Source organism: Tiliqua scincoides, chromosome 2 (assembly GCF_035046505.1).
Source record: "Tiliqua scincoides isolate rTilSci1 chromosome 2, rTilSci1.hap2, whole genome shotgun sequence".
In the NCBI taxonomy this organism is placed as follows: Eukaryota; Metazoa; Chordata; class Lepidosauria; order Squamata; family Scincidae; genus Tiliqua; species Tiliqua scincoides.
The window spans coordinates 75,102,555-75,120,066 of NC_089822.1; the positions used below are offsets into that span (position 1 = coordinate 75,102,555).

Here is a 17,512-nt window from a genome sequence, read left to right on the forward strand (position 1 = left end):
TACAGGCACTTGTTCCAACCAACTAAAGTCTTTTTCTTCCTTTCTTTCTCTTTTTTTAAGGGCAGACCCACTAAGCATTCCTTGAAGAATATAAATGAAAACACTCAACAAATCTGCTCTACATTTGAGTGAAAAGATCAAAAACCATGACTGATGCAAAAATGGAAGAAAAAAGAGTATTAGAGAAATAGAAAAAACATGTAAAAATGTACAAAAGCCAAGGAGGATGCTTTGAGACTCAAAGCATTAAAGTACAAAGAAGTATTTTAGTAATCAAAATAATAATTAAAAAAAACCAAAAAGACTCTTAAAATGTTGATTGTTGTTTTTGTTTTTTACTACTGTGGGGGAAAAAGGCAATGGCAACTGAGCTGTCATCTTCAATGTTCAGATGTGAAAAACATTCAGCATCAAAATAGGTACAAAGTGAGGAGCATCAGTTTTCCAAAACAGACATACATACATTAGTCATAAAGATAGTGTTAAAACAGAAGATCTAAAAGTAAGTGAAAAAGGTGTAGAAAAAAAGATCTCAAAATATTTCCATTTAAAAACAAAAAGTAAGAAGCAAGAAAAAGAGGCATGCTTATAAGAAACACCACTTTTCAGTGTGATACTTTTGAAAAAAGAATGTTTGGATTCAAAGCAAAAAAACAAAATGAATGCAGATATAGTTATTTGGGTTAAAAAATTTGGTAATACCCAATCTGGGGGGGAAAATAAGCAGTATGAATAGGGTGTACTTTTAAACCATACAAAGATAGCAGATTGAGAGAAAGAGTCAGAGGGAGTCAAACCGATGTGTTGGAGGCAACATACCATCTTCATCTGTCCGAATCAACACAGACTCGCTCTCTGGGCCAGGTCCGACATCAGTGTGGGCTGTCACAGAAATCCGATATTCAGTCCATTTCTCCAACTGTTCCAAAAGGTACTGTGTGGTGTCCGGAGCAATTCCCAAAATTTCATGGGGCTTGTCATCTTCCCCATCAATTCCAGTGTACTTGATGGTGTAGGAAGTGATAATCCCATTCTGTTTTTCCACTGGAGGAGGTTGCCAACTTACCAAAATGCTAGTGGAGCTGGGGCTGTTGCAACTAATGTCTTGAGGAGGAGCTGAAGGCTCTATTTCAGTAGTGGGTTAAAGGAGGATTTGAGTGAAAGGGCAGAAGTGGTTGAAGAAAAAAAAATGAACAAAAGGAAAAAATAAACAACAAAGGGCAACTCAAAAACCACAAACTTAAAAAGCAGAAGCTTTAGATAACCTTATGAGCCTTGGCTTATTAAAGTGAACAAACAGAAAATGAATCAACTAAAAAGTGGAAAGGAATGTGGGGGTAAATAGATGAAAATGAGCCTCAATATATTGTTACCTACCTGTGATTAAAAATTCTTCTTGAAATAAAAACCACAAACATGATACTTCTATGAGTCTATTCATCTATGTTCTTATCAAACACATTTACTGGTCTCTCCCTTTCTTTAAAAAAAATCATTTCAGCATGTCTGGCACACTAGCTAGTCTTGCCGTTATTTTCACTGTACAAACTATTACCTTTCACTAAGTGATGGAAAAAGAAAATTACCTCTATTCTGAAACCCAACACATACAGGTTTTTTGTGGGTTTTCTCTTTCTTTCTTTTTTATAACTCAAACTACCAATAAACCATGATTTCTGTTCTTTGTCTTATGCAGCTAAATCTGCCTGAATACAATCAACTCCAGCTAAGTTTTAAATTTTTAAAAAGTATTCATTAAAAGACTGGTTGTAGCCAACATTTTGTAAAGCATGCAGAACCAATTTGTAGATAATGCTTGTCTTAGTTAAAGATTTACCTACCATGTAAAAGTGACAGGGCAGATGATTCTGACTGTAACTTGTACTTACCCTAAATCCAGTCTCTCTTTTATATTTTAGCTCCTCTTGGAGAAACCTTGGCTAGCAAAGAATTAAAATCTACCAACGAATTTATACACAGACAAACAACTACCCGCACCACCCCACACAATGCACAAAATAGCTATTATAAAAAGTCTTTGCCTGTCAAAGACTTTTAATTGAATTTTCTAATTTCCTTAAGCATTCCCCATTCATATTTAGTTATTTATTTATTTGCAAAAATAAGAAAAATGCATGTCAATTGCTATCTAAATATGTTTGAGATCTTAGCATGTTCATCTATTTGGAATATTAGTCCATTATTAGTCCACAGTAACTTCAGTGAGTCCTTCATCAAAGTCTACAAGATTTCTACAAGACTGTTATTTAAACTTTGTTACACACTTAAAAAATTTGGTGAATTTGACCGCTATTCACACAAACATTACTCAGAAGACTCATTGATTAAAATGTCTATTCCACTACCTAAGCCCCTTTTCTCTCTCTTTTCTGGGTGCCTATTGATTTTTCTGAGCTTTTTGCTCTTCTGTGAAACCTCTTACAAGTCCATAACACTCCTATATTCTTTGACCTCAGTTATTAAAATATGGGATCTACATTTTTCTGTCTTTTCTGCTAGAAGTGGGTTATCAAAAACATTTTGTCTCATGACTCATAATTATTTTAAGAAAATGAAAATACCATGCTTTATAGTTCTTCTAAATGTATCTACCTACACAACTTATTTAGAAACTTTCGGTGTAGTCATAACTGTAAAAAAATAATACAATTTCACTCGCTTGTCATCCAGGTTTTCAACACATATAAGAAAGAGAAATGAATTAATCAAGGAAAGACACCTACTTGACTGCATTGTTCTAGCTGAGATTTCGGCTGTTGAAGCACCGAGGCCTTGTGGAGAGCGTGCAGAGAGACGGAAGTAATATAAACTATTTGGTTTTAGGCCTTGTAAGTGATAAAATGTAGCTGGTTCAATGGAAATCCGTTGCTAAACAAGTCAGAAAGAGGAACTAAATGAATTACAGCATTCATTAATGAATTAATATTCAGACATTTGAGAATTTGCTTAAAAATAATTCCTAACTTCCTAACTCTACACATCTATAAGCGCCAATTCAAATATTATAGTAGCTAGACAGAGAACACTGAAATATTGTATAGTAGCTACTTCATGAGGCAGCTATATCAGGAAGCCCACTTATACACAAAGCCGCCTCACTGGATAAATTCCATGGTAGAATTGCATGCTCTTGGCAGCAGTTAGTACTGACACGGATACTCCCCATGACGGATTCCCATTATACTGTGAGGGTTGACCCCTATGAGAACGTTTGAGCATTTAATGGAGTAGCCAACACAAACAACCATTTTGTGTTGCCTCCATATGGGGTTGATACCACACAAAGTATTTTCAGTAGTCTCCGCCTGATTGTTATAAGATTTTAAGCAAGCAATTGGTTTACAGGAACGTAATGTTTTAGTAAACGTGGTTAGGTTGTACATGAATACCGATATCATTATTCAGTTTAATTTGCTGTGCATATAACACAATGGGGAAGTCATTAGAATATAGACACATTCTAATGCGTAGTTAAGAACTTGGAGAAAGTGCAGTATTGCAAATGACATTACAAGGACAGCACTGAAAGGATATAAAACCATTGCCATAAAAGATGCACATTTTAAGAATACAGTGTACAGTGGAAGTATTTATAATGGTTCCAAAAGTTTTGTAAAAAGCAAGACACTAGTTGACTTACTTCTTCTCCATGCTCTCCATCTTTGTAAACGAGATCATAATTGGAGATTGTGTCAGATCGTGGAGGGGTCCAGGAAAGTAATATGCTTGTTTCAGATTCTGGTTCAGCTTTGAAATTCAATGGTTGCCCTGGTACTGAAGTGGGAGTACATGATATCAGTGAGCACACAGTACATTTCTCCTGCCATTCATTTACACTCAAAGACACCCCAAAGGTTGATTCCTTACGACTATACACTTCAAACAGACTATCCCTTTCAAGCGTATGCTCCTGCTGAAATCCTGCTCAGAGAAGAACTATGTAACCTTATCTCAGTTTCTATAAACATAATTATTCAAATAACTACAATCCAAAACAGAGCACAGCATTCCAAACCTGCATTCTCTTTTTATCTGTATATTTGTTGATTCAATTAGGAAATTAGGGCCTGATCCTATTGGGCCTGCGCCAGCCCAATGTTGGCACACATTACAACCAACGTGCCACTAATAGAAGGCGCCGATTCAAGGAGACCCATTGGGGCCACCTGGGTCTTACACGGGGTAAGAGGGCATAAGCTCCCTTACCAAGACAGACTGGATGCAGCGGTCACCATTTTGGCGTCACTGCAGTCCTGGGCACTGGGAAGCATTGGATTGGGCTGTTAATCACCAATCTTCCAACTTTTATCACTGTTCTTTATTATAGTAATTATTTTGCCTCGAGTGGTGTTTCTGTTTACTCAGTTCTTGGTCACCACACAAAATTTGTTTAGATTCTTCAAACTTAAGTTACCATAGAATCCCATACACAACAAGCAGACTGTGGATGAGCTTGTCTGCCTTCTCTGCCAGGTAAAAATTCTCTAGAGCTTATGGACATCTTCTACTCACGTTAAGGGCAGGTTTGTTCTGATTGCTGTTACACTGATAGGTAAAATATTTTTAATAAAACTCTATGAAATGAACAGAAGAGATTTCATCCACTTCCTCCTACTGTGGTAATTTAAAGCTGCAGAACAGAGGATAGACATCAATACAGTGCAGAATGAGTAATCCTGTGAGCTATTTACCTCCACACAGGAGTCATTACTTAACTGGTTACAAGTTCATTCTAGCCCTGGCTATATTGCTATATCAAAGAAAGATAGTAGACAGATACTTGGTGATAATATAAAGCTTTTATAAGAGATACATCCAAATTATATTTTCTGTACAGTTGTCCAATTCATGTCAAAAATGTGACAGCTAATTAATTCCATGTGGACAGAGTTCTTCTTCCTTGCCCATAACCTTAGAACATGGGGTCACTCAATGAAGTTGATTGGCAGGAGCTGGAGGACGGATTAACGGACATGGATCTTTCCATAACAGTTATGGAATTCTGGGCACAATCCTATCCAACTTCCTAGCACTGATGGCGCACCTCCAAGATAAGGGAACAAGCATTCCTTTACTTTGAGAAGATCTCAGAGACTCCCCACTACCATCACAGAGTGCAGCGCATGCCCTGTTGGCACGGCTGCATTGGTGCTGGAAAGTTGGATCGGTTTGGGCTCTCAGTGCCACAGTGGTGATGGCATAAGTCGTGATGGAAAAAACAACTTTGCAACCCAAAGAAAAGACAAAAACAGCAACTCTGACTATATTTCTGTGTAACTTAACTGTAAAACAGAATGTGTGTGTATTATAATAACAACAACAATAATAATAATAATAAATACTTTGCTGCAAGTAATATGTACAGCGTAGGATGCAAATCCCTGCTCAACCATGAATGTCTCTGTGTTACCTGCTTAACAGTGCGATCCTATCTTGCGCTGGAACAGGCCGGCCAGGAGGCTTGCACTGTATCCAGAGCAAGATAGGAACCCAAAGTGGCTCAGCCGGAGGCAAGGCGAAACTCTTCCCCTTACCCCCGGGTAAGCCACCACATCCCCAATGTATCTCCTCCGACTTGCGCCACCTCAGAAGATGGCATAAGTCCGAGGAGAGTGCAGCAGCTTGCAGTTGCTCCGTGCTGCTTGGGGAACGGGTTTGGGATCTGGCATAACAGATGCACCTCCCACTCTCCACCCGCCCACCCCCAGGACCGCCTTCTGTCCCCTCCATCCCCCGCCCCGGAACGCCTCCCTCCTGCTTCTTCCCTGCCTCCTCCCCACCCTCCCCAGACCCTTGTGTTGGGGAGGGGAAACCACATTCAGTGAAGTATGTCTGAGGAGAGTAAAGGGATAAGGAACTGTTACTGGTTCCTAGTGCAAGCTACCACATAGGGTTGCTGTAATGATAAAATGGCCCCATGTATGCCATCTTGAGCTTTCTGGCATGACAACTAAATATGGCAAAGTAAAAATAAAAATAAAAAGTGAGATGTGCTGCATTTCCAGTAGGCTTTCTAATATTTTACATGGTAGGCAGCAACTGTTACCCTGCACATGTCCGATCTCATCTGATCTCGGAAGCTAAGCAGGGTCAGGCCTGGTTAGTACTTGGATGGGAGACCGCCTGGGAATACTGGGTGCTGTAGGCTTATACCATAGTCTTTCAAGACTGAAGGTTGCCAACCAGGAATTACAATACTTATTAATTCAGAACCTCAGGGAAGCTGTATTTGGTGCATAACTTTAATTTTTCATTAAGTCTTTTCTAATCATTTACCTTACATTACTCAGGCAAAGAAAAGAGAAGAACCATAAGCAACATAGAACTGCGGTTTTCAAACTCTCCAAGAGTTTGAAACCCGCCATAAGCCTTTGCGGGGGCAGGGGGGAGGCAGCAGGGGCAGGGGGAGGGCAGCGATGCGATCCCCAGGATCGCGTCACTCAGGGGGCTGCAGGGACTGAGGTGCACCCTCCAGTCCCTGCAGCAGCCATCCCTGTGTGCTGGGAGCCCTGCGCGAGCACCTGCAGAGCGCCCCAGGTCAGGAAAGGGAGAGAGGAGCGATCTGCTCTGCCTCCACAAGTGCACCCAAGCCCCTGCAGCCTCCCCGAGTGGCACGATCCTGCAGATCGCGCCGCTGCCTTCCCCCTGTCTCCTGGCTGCACCCACCCCTTAAGGGTGCAGAGACCAGGACCCACAGGCTGGGGCGTCATGACGCCCCAGTTTGAATACCACTGACATAGAACTACATGTATTCGCAGAGCCATACTATGCTATTCAATGCCAGACAACTTATGATGCTTTGTTATGATGCATATATTTTTGTTATGCTGTAATTAATGCGTAGTGGCTATTGACTGCTAGAAGATCTCTCTGTCACTTTTCCTTCCCCTTCCTCTATCCTCTTCCTGTGGAATGCCACTAAGAATTAAGAAAAAGAAAGGGAGTGAAAAAAGCATGAGATGCTAGCAGAAACTAGAATGTATAGCAGGGCCTATTGAAACTAGATGTACTTCATCAAGACAAAGAGACACCAAAAGCCAAGGAAAAGTAGCAGATGTACTAGGAGGAGAATGGAGCACACTGGTATTTTCAGTAATTATTTAACTCAAGGCTGTGTGAAGGGAGTAGCAGGAAAGTAGCTTGGGAAAAATTCTTTGTACCTCCCCCGCCACCAAGAGAGGCAAACTGAAATGGAACTGTAAGTACAGAGTAGCCATCCCTTTCAGGAGAAACTGCCCAAGGGGATAAAGGGGCAAACCCAAGGGAGCAGAAAACAGAAGGACTTCACCTTCATACATTTCCTTGGGTTGGACTGGGTAAAACTAACAATGAATTTCTGGCCAGAGTGATCAGAAAGGTTATGTCCGTGTGTGTGCAAGAATGGGATGAATTAAGCAAACTCACAGCCCAAACTTCTATCCCCTGCTAGCACATAGTATGTAGCACTGCTGCTGAAGCGTGTGCTGTGCACTATGAGGGGGCAACCAGATGGCTCTGGATAGGTAAGTAAAACTTTTTCTTACTTACCTCCCCATAGGCCATGTGGCCTCCAATGGGTCTTGTCAGACCTACACCAATTATTTTGCTGCTGTACATGCAAGGAGATTCAGGGGACTTTTCAGAGTAAGGAAATAGAATTTCAGCGCTGTGACAGTGCCATCAAGATCTTCCATCCTTGCCCAGCTCGTTCTCTGCTCCCCTACTGCTGATCTACCTGCTCCAGTGGGGCATCTGGGAGCAACTGCTGTGCATGCAGCACCTCTGGCCATTTGTGCTGGTGGCCCTTGAGAAGATAATGGGTGTGACTTTTGCACCAGCATCCCAGGTTTTTCAGTGGCAGATCACATCCACCACCATGAGGTCCCCATAGGACTGAGCTATCAGCTGTGCTGTAAATCGATAAAATGGCTTCTATTTTCTAATGCTGACTGGACCTGCCCTGCTTCTACAAGAAAGGGAAAGACCTGCTATGTTTCTGGGGAGAAACTTTCTCACTAGGACTTGGTAATTGGCAACTGTAGCACCCCATAGCAGCCTCATTTGAGGCAGCACAACATTTTGGTTCTAACTGTATAAAGCAGGATGAGAAGTGCAAGGAAGAACTCAGAAGAATATCTTTCAAGTGCATTCATATTTAAGATACACAAAGTGAGAACAACAAAAAAGGCAACTGCTTCAGAAAAGAGATTATTCAATTTTTTTAAAAAAAGTCTCATGGTTCCCACCCAAAATCTAGAAAAAAAAACAACAAAACAAATGATCAGTGGCAGTGGTGGTGTTTTTCCCACCAGGGGCAGCCCCCAATTGTTGCTCCTGACAATGAAGTAAATGTGGTGACATCATCACCACAATTACTTCTGTATCATGAAAAAAGGGAGGGGAGGAAGGAGGTGGCCCAGGCTCCATTGGCGCTCCCTTGGAGCTTTTTCGCATGGATAGAAACGGCACCCAGGAGGCGAACACCACCACTAATGGCACAGATGGAGTGGTGCTTGGAAGCAGCGCTTATCTCTTGGGCGCCACTTCCAGCAGCGTGAAAAACCTCCAATGGAGCCTTTCATGCCGCTTAGCAGTGGTGCAAAAGGCTCTATCAGAGTTAGAAGTGGTGCATACCTCCTCCGAAATCGGAGGAGGTGTGTGCCACGTCTGATTGGTTACCCAGACATTCTGAGGGCCTCCTTCTTCTCCTTCCCTTTCTTTAAAGGGGAGTAGAGGAGGCTGGCCCTCTGACACAGTTGAAACTTGTAACAGAAATGCGTAAGATCTTGAGGAGACATGGTGTAGTGTCAACAGTGGCCTCTTGCTCTGCCAGGTCTGGGAAGCATGGGGTTAACACAGGGCCTTAGATTGGAGTGAGTGTGCACTCACAGCTGCAGCAACTTGGAGGCAACAAGGTTCTCAGGGTTAAAAGCAGCACCTGGAGAAAGGAAATGGTGTGGAAGGAAGAAAGTTGGAGAGATTGAGAGAGCAGAAAGAAGGAGTTTGGTGGAAAGAGGACAGACTGAATGAATGGAGACTTCTGGAGACTAGTGCGTGGCTGCCACGCCTAGGAGCTGCTGGGAACCACACTGTTGCTGCAATGAGTGGAGAAGCTGCTGGTAGGAGAGTGGAGGAAGAAGGAACTCTGCAGGTTGAACAGGTGAGGTACCCTAGTGGTGGGGTCCAGCAGTGCTTTCTGCAGGATTAGGGCTATTTTGAGTGAGGAGGGGACCTAATTAGCTTAAAGTGGATATAAGTTCTCTAGACCAAGTTTGGAAAGAGAATTTGGCAAAACAGAGCTGCACTGAAGTGGCTGCAGGAGCACAGACACTTTCAGTAGGATTCTCCACTGATCTGAGGGTTGCTCTCCCCTTCTCCCCTTTAAAGATGGGGAGGACAAAAGGGCGGCCCTCAGATCAGCACAGAACTGCTCTAATAGCAGGAGCACAGCCACTGTTCACATGGTTCTGGACTATGAAGAAAAACAGTGGCGAGAGTGGGTCGCGGCGGCGCCCCCCAAGCCTGGCACCTGGGACATTTGCCCCATATCCCCTTTCAGGTATACCACTGCAAATGATAAATACCAACAAACAAAGCTTCAGGAAGAAGTGATATCTCTTGTGTAAAGCCGCTAAATACTCAAACAACAAATTATTTTGAAACTGTAGATCAGTGAATAAATTTCATGATCAGGTCACAAAACAGTAGAGTGCCATTTCAAATCAACATATAGTTCCCTGGATTTTCAATACACTTCTACCCTTTTCTTTTTAGTACTTGAAGATAGTCAGCACCCACCTTTGGCATTCTGCTTAGAACAATTCCCAACTTTCAGCCCTACTTCTTAGGACAAATCATTCATGAATGTTTGCTTACCTCCTGTCTGAGTGATGACTTGAATGTCACTAGAAAGAGGTCCGTCTCCAACTGAGGTAAAAGCAAGAACTTTAACAGAGTAGGTTTTTTGCGGTATTAAATTTCCAATGGTGGTGATATGGCTGTCAGCCACATTATGCTTCAGCCAACTGTTGACATGTTGTGAGGGGTCCATGGTGTAATAAACTCTGTAACCTTGTATTTGGCCATTTGGTTCCTCAGGTTCTTCCCACTGCACCAAAATGGTAGTTGAACTCAACATACGAGCCTGCACGTTGCGTGGCGCACTAGATGGTGCTTGCTCTGATGTCCGTGTTGACACAGGTTCACTTGGTGGACCCCGACCAATGTTATTGACGGCAACTACTCTGAATTCATATTCAGAATAAGGGCTTAAACCAGCAACACTGTATCGTGTTGTAGCCACTCCATCAATTTCTTTATAAGGTTCCTCTGAAGTTTTAGGCTTGTGCTGTATTATGTAGTAAGACACTGGCTCAGGGTTTCCAGAATCCCAAGTCAAAGTAATGCTTGTTGCTGTGCTTTCTGTCACAACAGGAGTTCCTGGAGGTTTAGGTAAGGCTAGAAAAAAAAATTTTTTAATGGATTCAGTTGGAAGAAGATAAAGATGCATCAGCATGACTAACCAAATATGTGACAAATAAAGCAAACAAAATTTCTGGTATTTACTATACTTGAAATCAAATTCTATCAAGAAAAGAAACAAGCCAAAAGAAGAAAAGTTCTTTTTCTGTTCTTGTTTGTTAGCCAAGCACATATACTTAATTTTGCACAAGTGCACACTGTATTTGGTACAGAATTTTGAAAATTTTAGCTTGGAATTTTACTTGGAAATTTTACTTGGAAAAAAAAAAATGTGTATACTATGGCATTACAGATCCAGAACACATTTCAGTAGGATGGCCAATAGTCACAAAGTAGGATTTTACTTCCCGGAAGAGCTGGTTTTACCAGTCCATGACTGGAGAAGGGGGATAAAGAATGGAAAGATACCGGAGATACTTGCCTACAAGGTGAGAAATTTCTGCAAATAAATCAAGCATAGATCATCACCTTGCCTTATCTGCAGGGCTGTTCCTGCAGCAAAGATAATGACAGGGCAATCAATCTGCATAGTGATGGGCTACCGGGCAAGCTGCAGCCAAAGTCAACCTTCTCACTGCTCCCGAGACTTCCATTTAAATCAAGCAAGTCTCTTTTTCTTTAGCAGACCATTCTGCACTCTTGTTCCATTTTGCAAATGTTTGGCAAAGGTCTAGTTTTTAAAACACCAGGATGTAATCCTAATTTCCATTTGAAACAAAGTCCCTGGTTACAATTCAGTGCACCATTACTTAAGAATAATACCATGGAAAGCAATGGGATCTACTTTGAGTTAATCAGGTTGCAACTATGTGTAGCTGCACTTGCTCATAGTCATTCCTTGTTGCTTGTCTCTCCACTGTGCACACTCCCAGTTACGTGTTATATGTTGTATTTTGTATGTAGAACCTCTGGCTTAACTCACAGGCACATTGAAGAAGGATTTGATTAATGGTTCTACTGGTATGTTGTTTACAGTGCACTTACTCTGATAGTGTTAGAAAAAGGTTGTGAAGACCAGAATTTAAAAAGTTAATGAATAAGAATTTTTCTTATGATCTCTTACTCTATTTTTTTAATAAGTTAGAGACTGTACAGTTCTTAGGTAACCATTACTGGTAGATTATTTTTCAGGATCTGGCCTCAGGTAAAATCAGACAAAACTATAATCAGACACCCCCCTGTTTAAACTATCCCCCCCCTTATGTGCGGGTCATAGAAAATTCCATGATTTTGGATCAAAACCTGCCCTCCACTTATCTGTGAGATCAACTTATATTCAAATGACCACTGTGCATGAATGTATATGTAGCATCATTGCACAACTGGTTGGTTTTGCAAAAATCTGGATTCCTATGCTATAGAATTATTATCCGTGTAGGACAGAGTTATTCAAACTAGGGTGTCGCAACACCCCAGTCTGAGAGCCCTGGTTTCTGCCCCCTTAAGGGGCAGGGGCGAGGGGAAGGCAGCGACACAATCCCCAGGATCACATCACTCAGGGGGGCTGCAGGGACTGGGATGCACTCACTAGTTCCTGCAGCAGCTTTCCTGGGGTGCAGGGAGCCCTGCACGAGTGTCTGCAGGGCTCCCCAGCCTTCTAAAAGTGAAAGTGGAGCAATCGCGCTCCACTTCCGGTTTTGCGGAGGTGGAGCGTGATCACTCCGCCTTCACTTTTGGAATGCTGGGGAGCCCTGCAGACACTTGTGCAGGGCTCCCCGCAACCCCAGGACACTGCTGCAGGGACTAGTGAGTGCATTCCAGTCCCTGCAGCCCCCCTTAGCGACGCAATCCTGGGGATCATGTTGCTGCCTTCCCCCCGCGCCCCCAGCCTCCCTCCCCTCCCCTCCCCTGCAAGGACTTACTGCGGTCTTCAAACTCCCTGAGAATTTGAAAACCGCAGGTTTAGGACAGTGGTTCTCACACATTTAGCGCCGGGACCCACTTTTTAGAATAAGAATCTGTCAGGATCCACCGGAAGTGATGTCATGACCGGAAGTGGCATCATCAAGCAGGAAAATTTTAACAATCCTAGACTGCAATCCTACCCACACTTACCCAGGAGTGTGTCCTATTGACTATCATTGTTAAAAGAATATACATAGTAGCTTGTTAAAAGTACAGGTCTGTAACATTTCCCCAAATGCAGTCACATCCCATGGTAGCATCAAGTCTAATATATTAAAAATAAAATATTGAAATGAATGGGGACCCACCTGAAATGGGTTCACGACCATGAGATCCATGGACTCCTGAAATGGGTCCTAGTGGGTCCCGACCCACAGTTTGAGAAACACTGGTTTAGGAGATCAGAGTCCTGATAATATGCCACATACCTTTAACAGTTATCTGTGCTATTGCTTCTATAACCCCAAGAGTGGACATGGCCACGCAGGTATAGTTGGCAGACTGCCTGACATCATTGAGCTCCAGGACATTCCTTCCTATTGGCATGTCATCTTCCGGTGTCAGATCTTCGGCCCCCAGCATCCATTTGACATAGGGCATTGGTGAACCCACAGCAACACAGGTGATGTTCACACTTCCTCCAGGCATGATCTCATGGTTGGTGGGTGGGATTGAGAATCTTGGTGGGACCCGACGAACTGAAATGAAACACAAGAAAAACTAATAACCCATACAAAAGAGGGGCATAGGTCTTGCACACAAGACTGCATGCATTTTACAGACACAATTAAAGGTTTCACTTCTTATTATCATACGCCAAAGATAAATTATAGACTAGACAGGTATACTGTATGCACGCAAAGTACATTATTTTACAATTACTCAGAAATATCTTTTAATCACATTCATACAATGAGTTGATTCAGACCTAGTAGGGCCCCACAAGAGACTAACTACATACTAACAATACACAAACACCATGCAAAAGGTACACACACACGCACACACACATATATATGCATGTATATTATTCTATACGCATAAGTATACATATATATGCACAGAAGAAAACTGGAGGATTAACAGCATGCTTCAGTTGAGTATCAAAACCAACTTTAATGCTGCACACTTCCAGCTGATGTGAGGAAATGTGCTACAACACATTGTCACATCACAGCCCTGAAACACATCACCTACAGTACACTGAAAATGCAATTCTGATTTGCTTTCAGACTGAAAAAGTGGATGCAGCCTCAAGACCTCACACTAACACTGAAACAAACATAGGGGGAAAATAAAATATATATATATATATATAATCACAGGAGAAGAAACAAGGCAAAGCCAGTATGAGTACTGGACTTAGTCATGCAGGCAAGCAAATGACAGTGTCTATAGGGAATCATGCTGAGGAAAGGACTGTTGGAGAGAAAAATTTTACAAGAAAGGAAAACCAATTAAAGAAAAGCAAGGGTGAAAACATATTGGGATAAAACAAAGAATTTTAAACATGTTGGGGGCAAGATCATTTGAAAGAAAAGAGGAATTTAAAGAGGACAGGATTGGAGTAGGAAGATACTTCATTAAGCCCAGGACTGTTATGAAGCAAGTGTAAGGTGGTGGGGAAGGTGCAGAAACATTAAACATTCCAGGTTCCACGGTGTTCACATAAAAGGGAAAACAAAATAAGCTGCTAGGATTAATAATATTAAAGGCAGCTCTATGTGTACAAAATGAGGGATGGTATATCTAAGACATAGCAGGGCATTGCATTAACAGAGTAGTTAATAATTAAGCAAACACAACACCGAGAAAATTACCAGGTAATAACAGATCAGTGTTCCTGCTTCAAATACTGTGTATGTGCGCATGTATGGTGGCAGAGGGGGAGGTAGCAAAGATCTGCACGTACGCCTTTCATTGAAGAAGGCACTCTGTGCTTTATTTATGGGCCTTATGAACAAGTAGTTCATTCTCAAACCTCTTTGATTCAGTTAAACATTAGTTAAACAAACAAACAAAACAAATACTTAAAAGGTCCTAATCCAGAAAAAGTCAGTCATGGTTAGGGCTCATTGAAATCAATGGGAGATAAATCAATCACAAATAATTTGACCTAGTATTTAAGTGGGACTTAAACACTTTCTCTGGATCAGGATCTGTAAGTATAAAATAAGCATTTCATTAGTTTGACCCATTTCCACTGGACTGAAATAAATTTCTGTAAATTTCCATGAATTCAAGAGGGGCTTGCTGTGATGGCCTCGTGAGTGAATGGGAAGGGCATAGGGAGAACAAATAGCAAAACATGCCTTTAGCAGCCAATTCACAGAGGTCACAAAAGCAAGTGACAGGCAATGCAGAATTTGTAATACCAACAGAATTATTTTCTTTAAAAAAATTAAATAAAACATAGGGTAAGTTTTAGTCTTCATGCTTGGGCTGCTTGAAGGAACAATTGCAGCAAGTCATTCCTGGATCAGCAGGCATCAAGAACAGAAAATAAAGGGAAATAAAACTGAAGAAGGGGGGGAAAAGCAGGAACACTGAGCAAATTGACAAGGCCTTCAAGTGTTAAAAGTGTTACAGGTTTGTCATGCATCCAGGCTCTCTCCCTCTCTGATCATGCGCAACAGTTAGATACCAGCACGCATTAGAAGCCATGACCAGAGCACTCATTGCTCAAACATAACATTAACTTAAAAATAAAAAGGCCACAATGCAGCTACATTCATTTCATTTGTATTCTTTGTTACTGGTTTAATTAATAGTTTTTTAAGGTGGGTAAAAAAGTAAAAAACACACCAACCTTCTCGCAGCTCTGAGGGATGTAGGGGGTTTGATGCAGAACACAATGAAATGAGGAAAGGAGAAAAACAAGGGAAACACAGAGAGAGTAAAAAGGCCATATCAAGGCTTTCAACTGCTACTTGAACATCTTTTACTTGCTCTAATCAAACCTTCCTTCCTCAGCTTTGACTGTTAGCAATTTCTCACAGCTATCACGGTGTTAGAAACTAGCATCATTCTCAATTTTTTTGCCCTCCAGATATTAAAGGCACACATGCCTCATGCAGTACAGTATTTCGAAAGGAAAAGGCTCAGATAGCTTTCTAAGGATGCCATAATAACTTTTGAGACCTTTCTAGCCAGAAAAGTAAACCATAATTTATTTTCTAAAGAGGTTTTGTGTAGTATCCTTCACACTAAAGTAATGAGCTGACAGCTGCACAAGTTGAAATCTTTCCGTTCTCATTGCCCTTCAAACCTGCCTTTGTACTTTCCAGGCAGATAATCTGTATATATCTTAGAAGTTATGCTCTTCTTGTACAGTTGGTTGTTAAGAGTAGACACTGGAATTTTGCCCAAGAGGAAATACTTAATTAAAAAGGGGGGAATGTTTCTATAGATTTAAAAATCAAACCCCTATTTGTTTTCCCAATTCATCCACCCCGCCCCCACAAATAAAGAACAGCTAGTTCATTACAGCAGTGCTAAGGATTACAATTTACTGATAAGGCTTCAATTTAAAAGAAATATATAACCGCAGGACACGATGCTTAGAAAACAGAACAAGAAGGCTACACCAATATCTTCTTCACCAAGAATTTCCAAGCTAAGAACTTTTCCTTTACAACTCAGCAGCAGAGGTCATGTGGCTACACACCTCAGTACCCTGAGATCCAATTAGAGCTGAATTAGTTGCACAGCAAGCAATCACATTAGGAATTTAAACAAAACAAATCAAAGAAAGAAAAAACAGAAAAACCCAAAAATAAATGCAACATCCAGGTCAATAATCAGTGCAGGAAAAGTAGAAGTCAAGATGTAAAAAAATGTAGGCATACTTACAAACCTTAAGTCAGAGGGCCAGATTGGACTGAAAAGTGTCTTTATTTATATACACTTTTTCATATCTCGTACCGCTAAGCTTTTAAAACATTTTTCTTAATTTTGCCTTGATACATTGTTTAATACTGATGTTAATGGCATAGACCCCAAGAGTATCTTAACACCCTTTGAGCCTGAATGAAGAGTGGATGCCAGGGCGATGTCATTCCTACCTCTGACATATAGATTAGCAGGGGCAGAATAGCGTGTACCCGCACTGTTGGTTGCAACACACTCATATTTCCCTTGATCAGATTCTTCACTCAGTTCGATTTGGAGGGCACCTGTATGAATATAAAATACATTGCCAAAAAAAACAGTCAAATAAAAATTTTCAAGCTCCAAATTACACACCGCTTAATAATAATGAAAACCCCTGTATGTGAAGGTCCACTCAACGTCGATTCATTTTGTCGCTACAGTGGCACAAGCAAAAAAAATGGTGTGATGAAAAAAACAGAGATTATTTTTTTCACACCATCAATGCAAGCACAGGAAAACACAATCTGCATTTGGCAAACAATTCTCTAACACAATACGGTTTCTCCTAGACAATTTAAAATGAAGATGGGTGAGACTGCTTCAAGGAAGTATGGCTTCAAAATAAAACAACGAGATTAGGAGACTCATTGGGTTGTCACCATTTATTAAAATCAATTTTATTTATTTGTGTAACAAATTAATACAAAAGGTGGCACTTGGCAAAAAAAAGTGAGAAGATGGGTTTCAAGAAAGTCTTCCGGTGAAGAAGGCCAAAAATGTGCAGCGAGTACCAAAAAAGGCTGCTTGAAGTGAAAAAAAGAAACTGAATTAGTCATTTATAGTAATCAAAATATTCTTTTAAAGAAACAAAACTCCCTTAAAGACATGCAGATTGGTAAGAAAAAGAAAGACATTTCGCCACAACTTACAATCATTTTAGTGCATTTGCTGAAAAACAAGAGTAGTTGAATTAGAAGGCAAAAAAAATGTTAAAAAGCATGGCCCAAGCCAACAAGGAAGAAGCAACCAACCACTGCTGAGGACCTCAGGATGGCCCCCCTAAGACACCCATCAAAATCCACGAGTGGGATTAGCAGTGTGGTGTCACAAAACCCAAGAAAAATACAAAACAAGAATTACAAAAGACATGAACAATTTTTTTTTAATAAAATCATTAAAAACCAGCAATACCACATACCACCAATAATATCGAGTCATCAACCTTTCCATTTTCAAAGCCTGAAGATCAGAA

At 41.1% G+C, this 17,512-nt stretch overlaps 1 protein-coding gene and 1 pseudogene across 4 annotated transcripts in view; one reads left to right on the forward strand and one right to left on the reverse strand.

Moving 5' to 3' along the window:
* Positions 1–17,512, reverse strand: part of PTPRD (protein tyrosine phosphatase receptor type D) — a 791,067-nt gene that overhangs the window by 166,967 nt on the left and 606,588 nt on the right. For 3 of the 4 annotated variants that reach the window (XM_066616305.1, XM_066616306.1, XM_066616304.1), the window contains exons 1-6: positions 16,452–16,529; positions 12,816–13,085; positions 9,877–10,458; positions 3,662–3,795; positions 2,745–2,889; positions 820–1,125 (exon numbers count right to left, since the gene is read on the reverse strand). In XM_066616305.1, coding sequence (XP_066472402.1) covers positions 820–1,125; positions 2,745–2,889; positions 3,662–3,795; positions 9,877–10,458; positions 12,816–13,035 — 1,387 coding nt within the window. In that variant the 5' untranslated portion in view covers positions 13,036–13,085; positions 16,452–16,529. Of the gene's footprint in view, positions 1–819; positions 1,126–2,744; positions 2,890–3,661; positions 3,796–9,876; positions 10,459–12,815; positions 13,086–16,451; positions 16,563–17,512 lie in introns of those variants that run through there. The other variant, XM_066616307.1, reaches the window with a different exon arrangement.
* LOC136643340 (5S ribosomal RNA) lies at positions 6,050–6,169 on the forward strand (annotated as a pseudogene).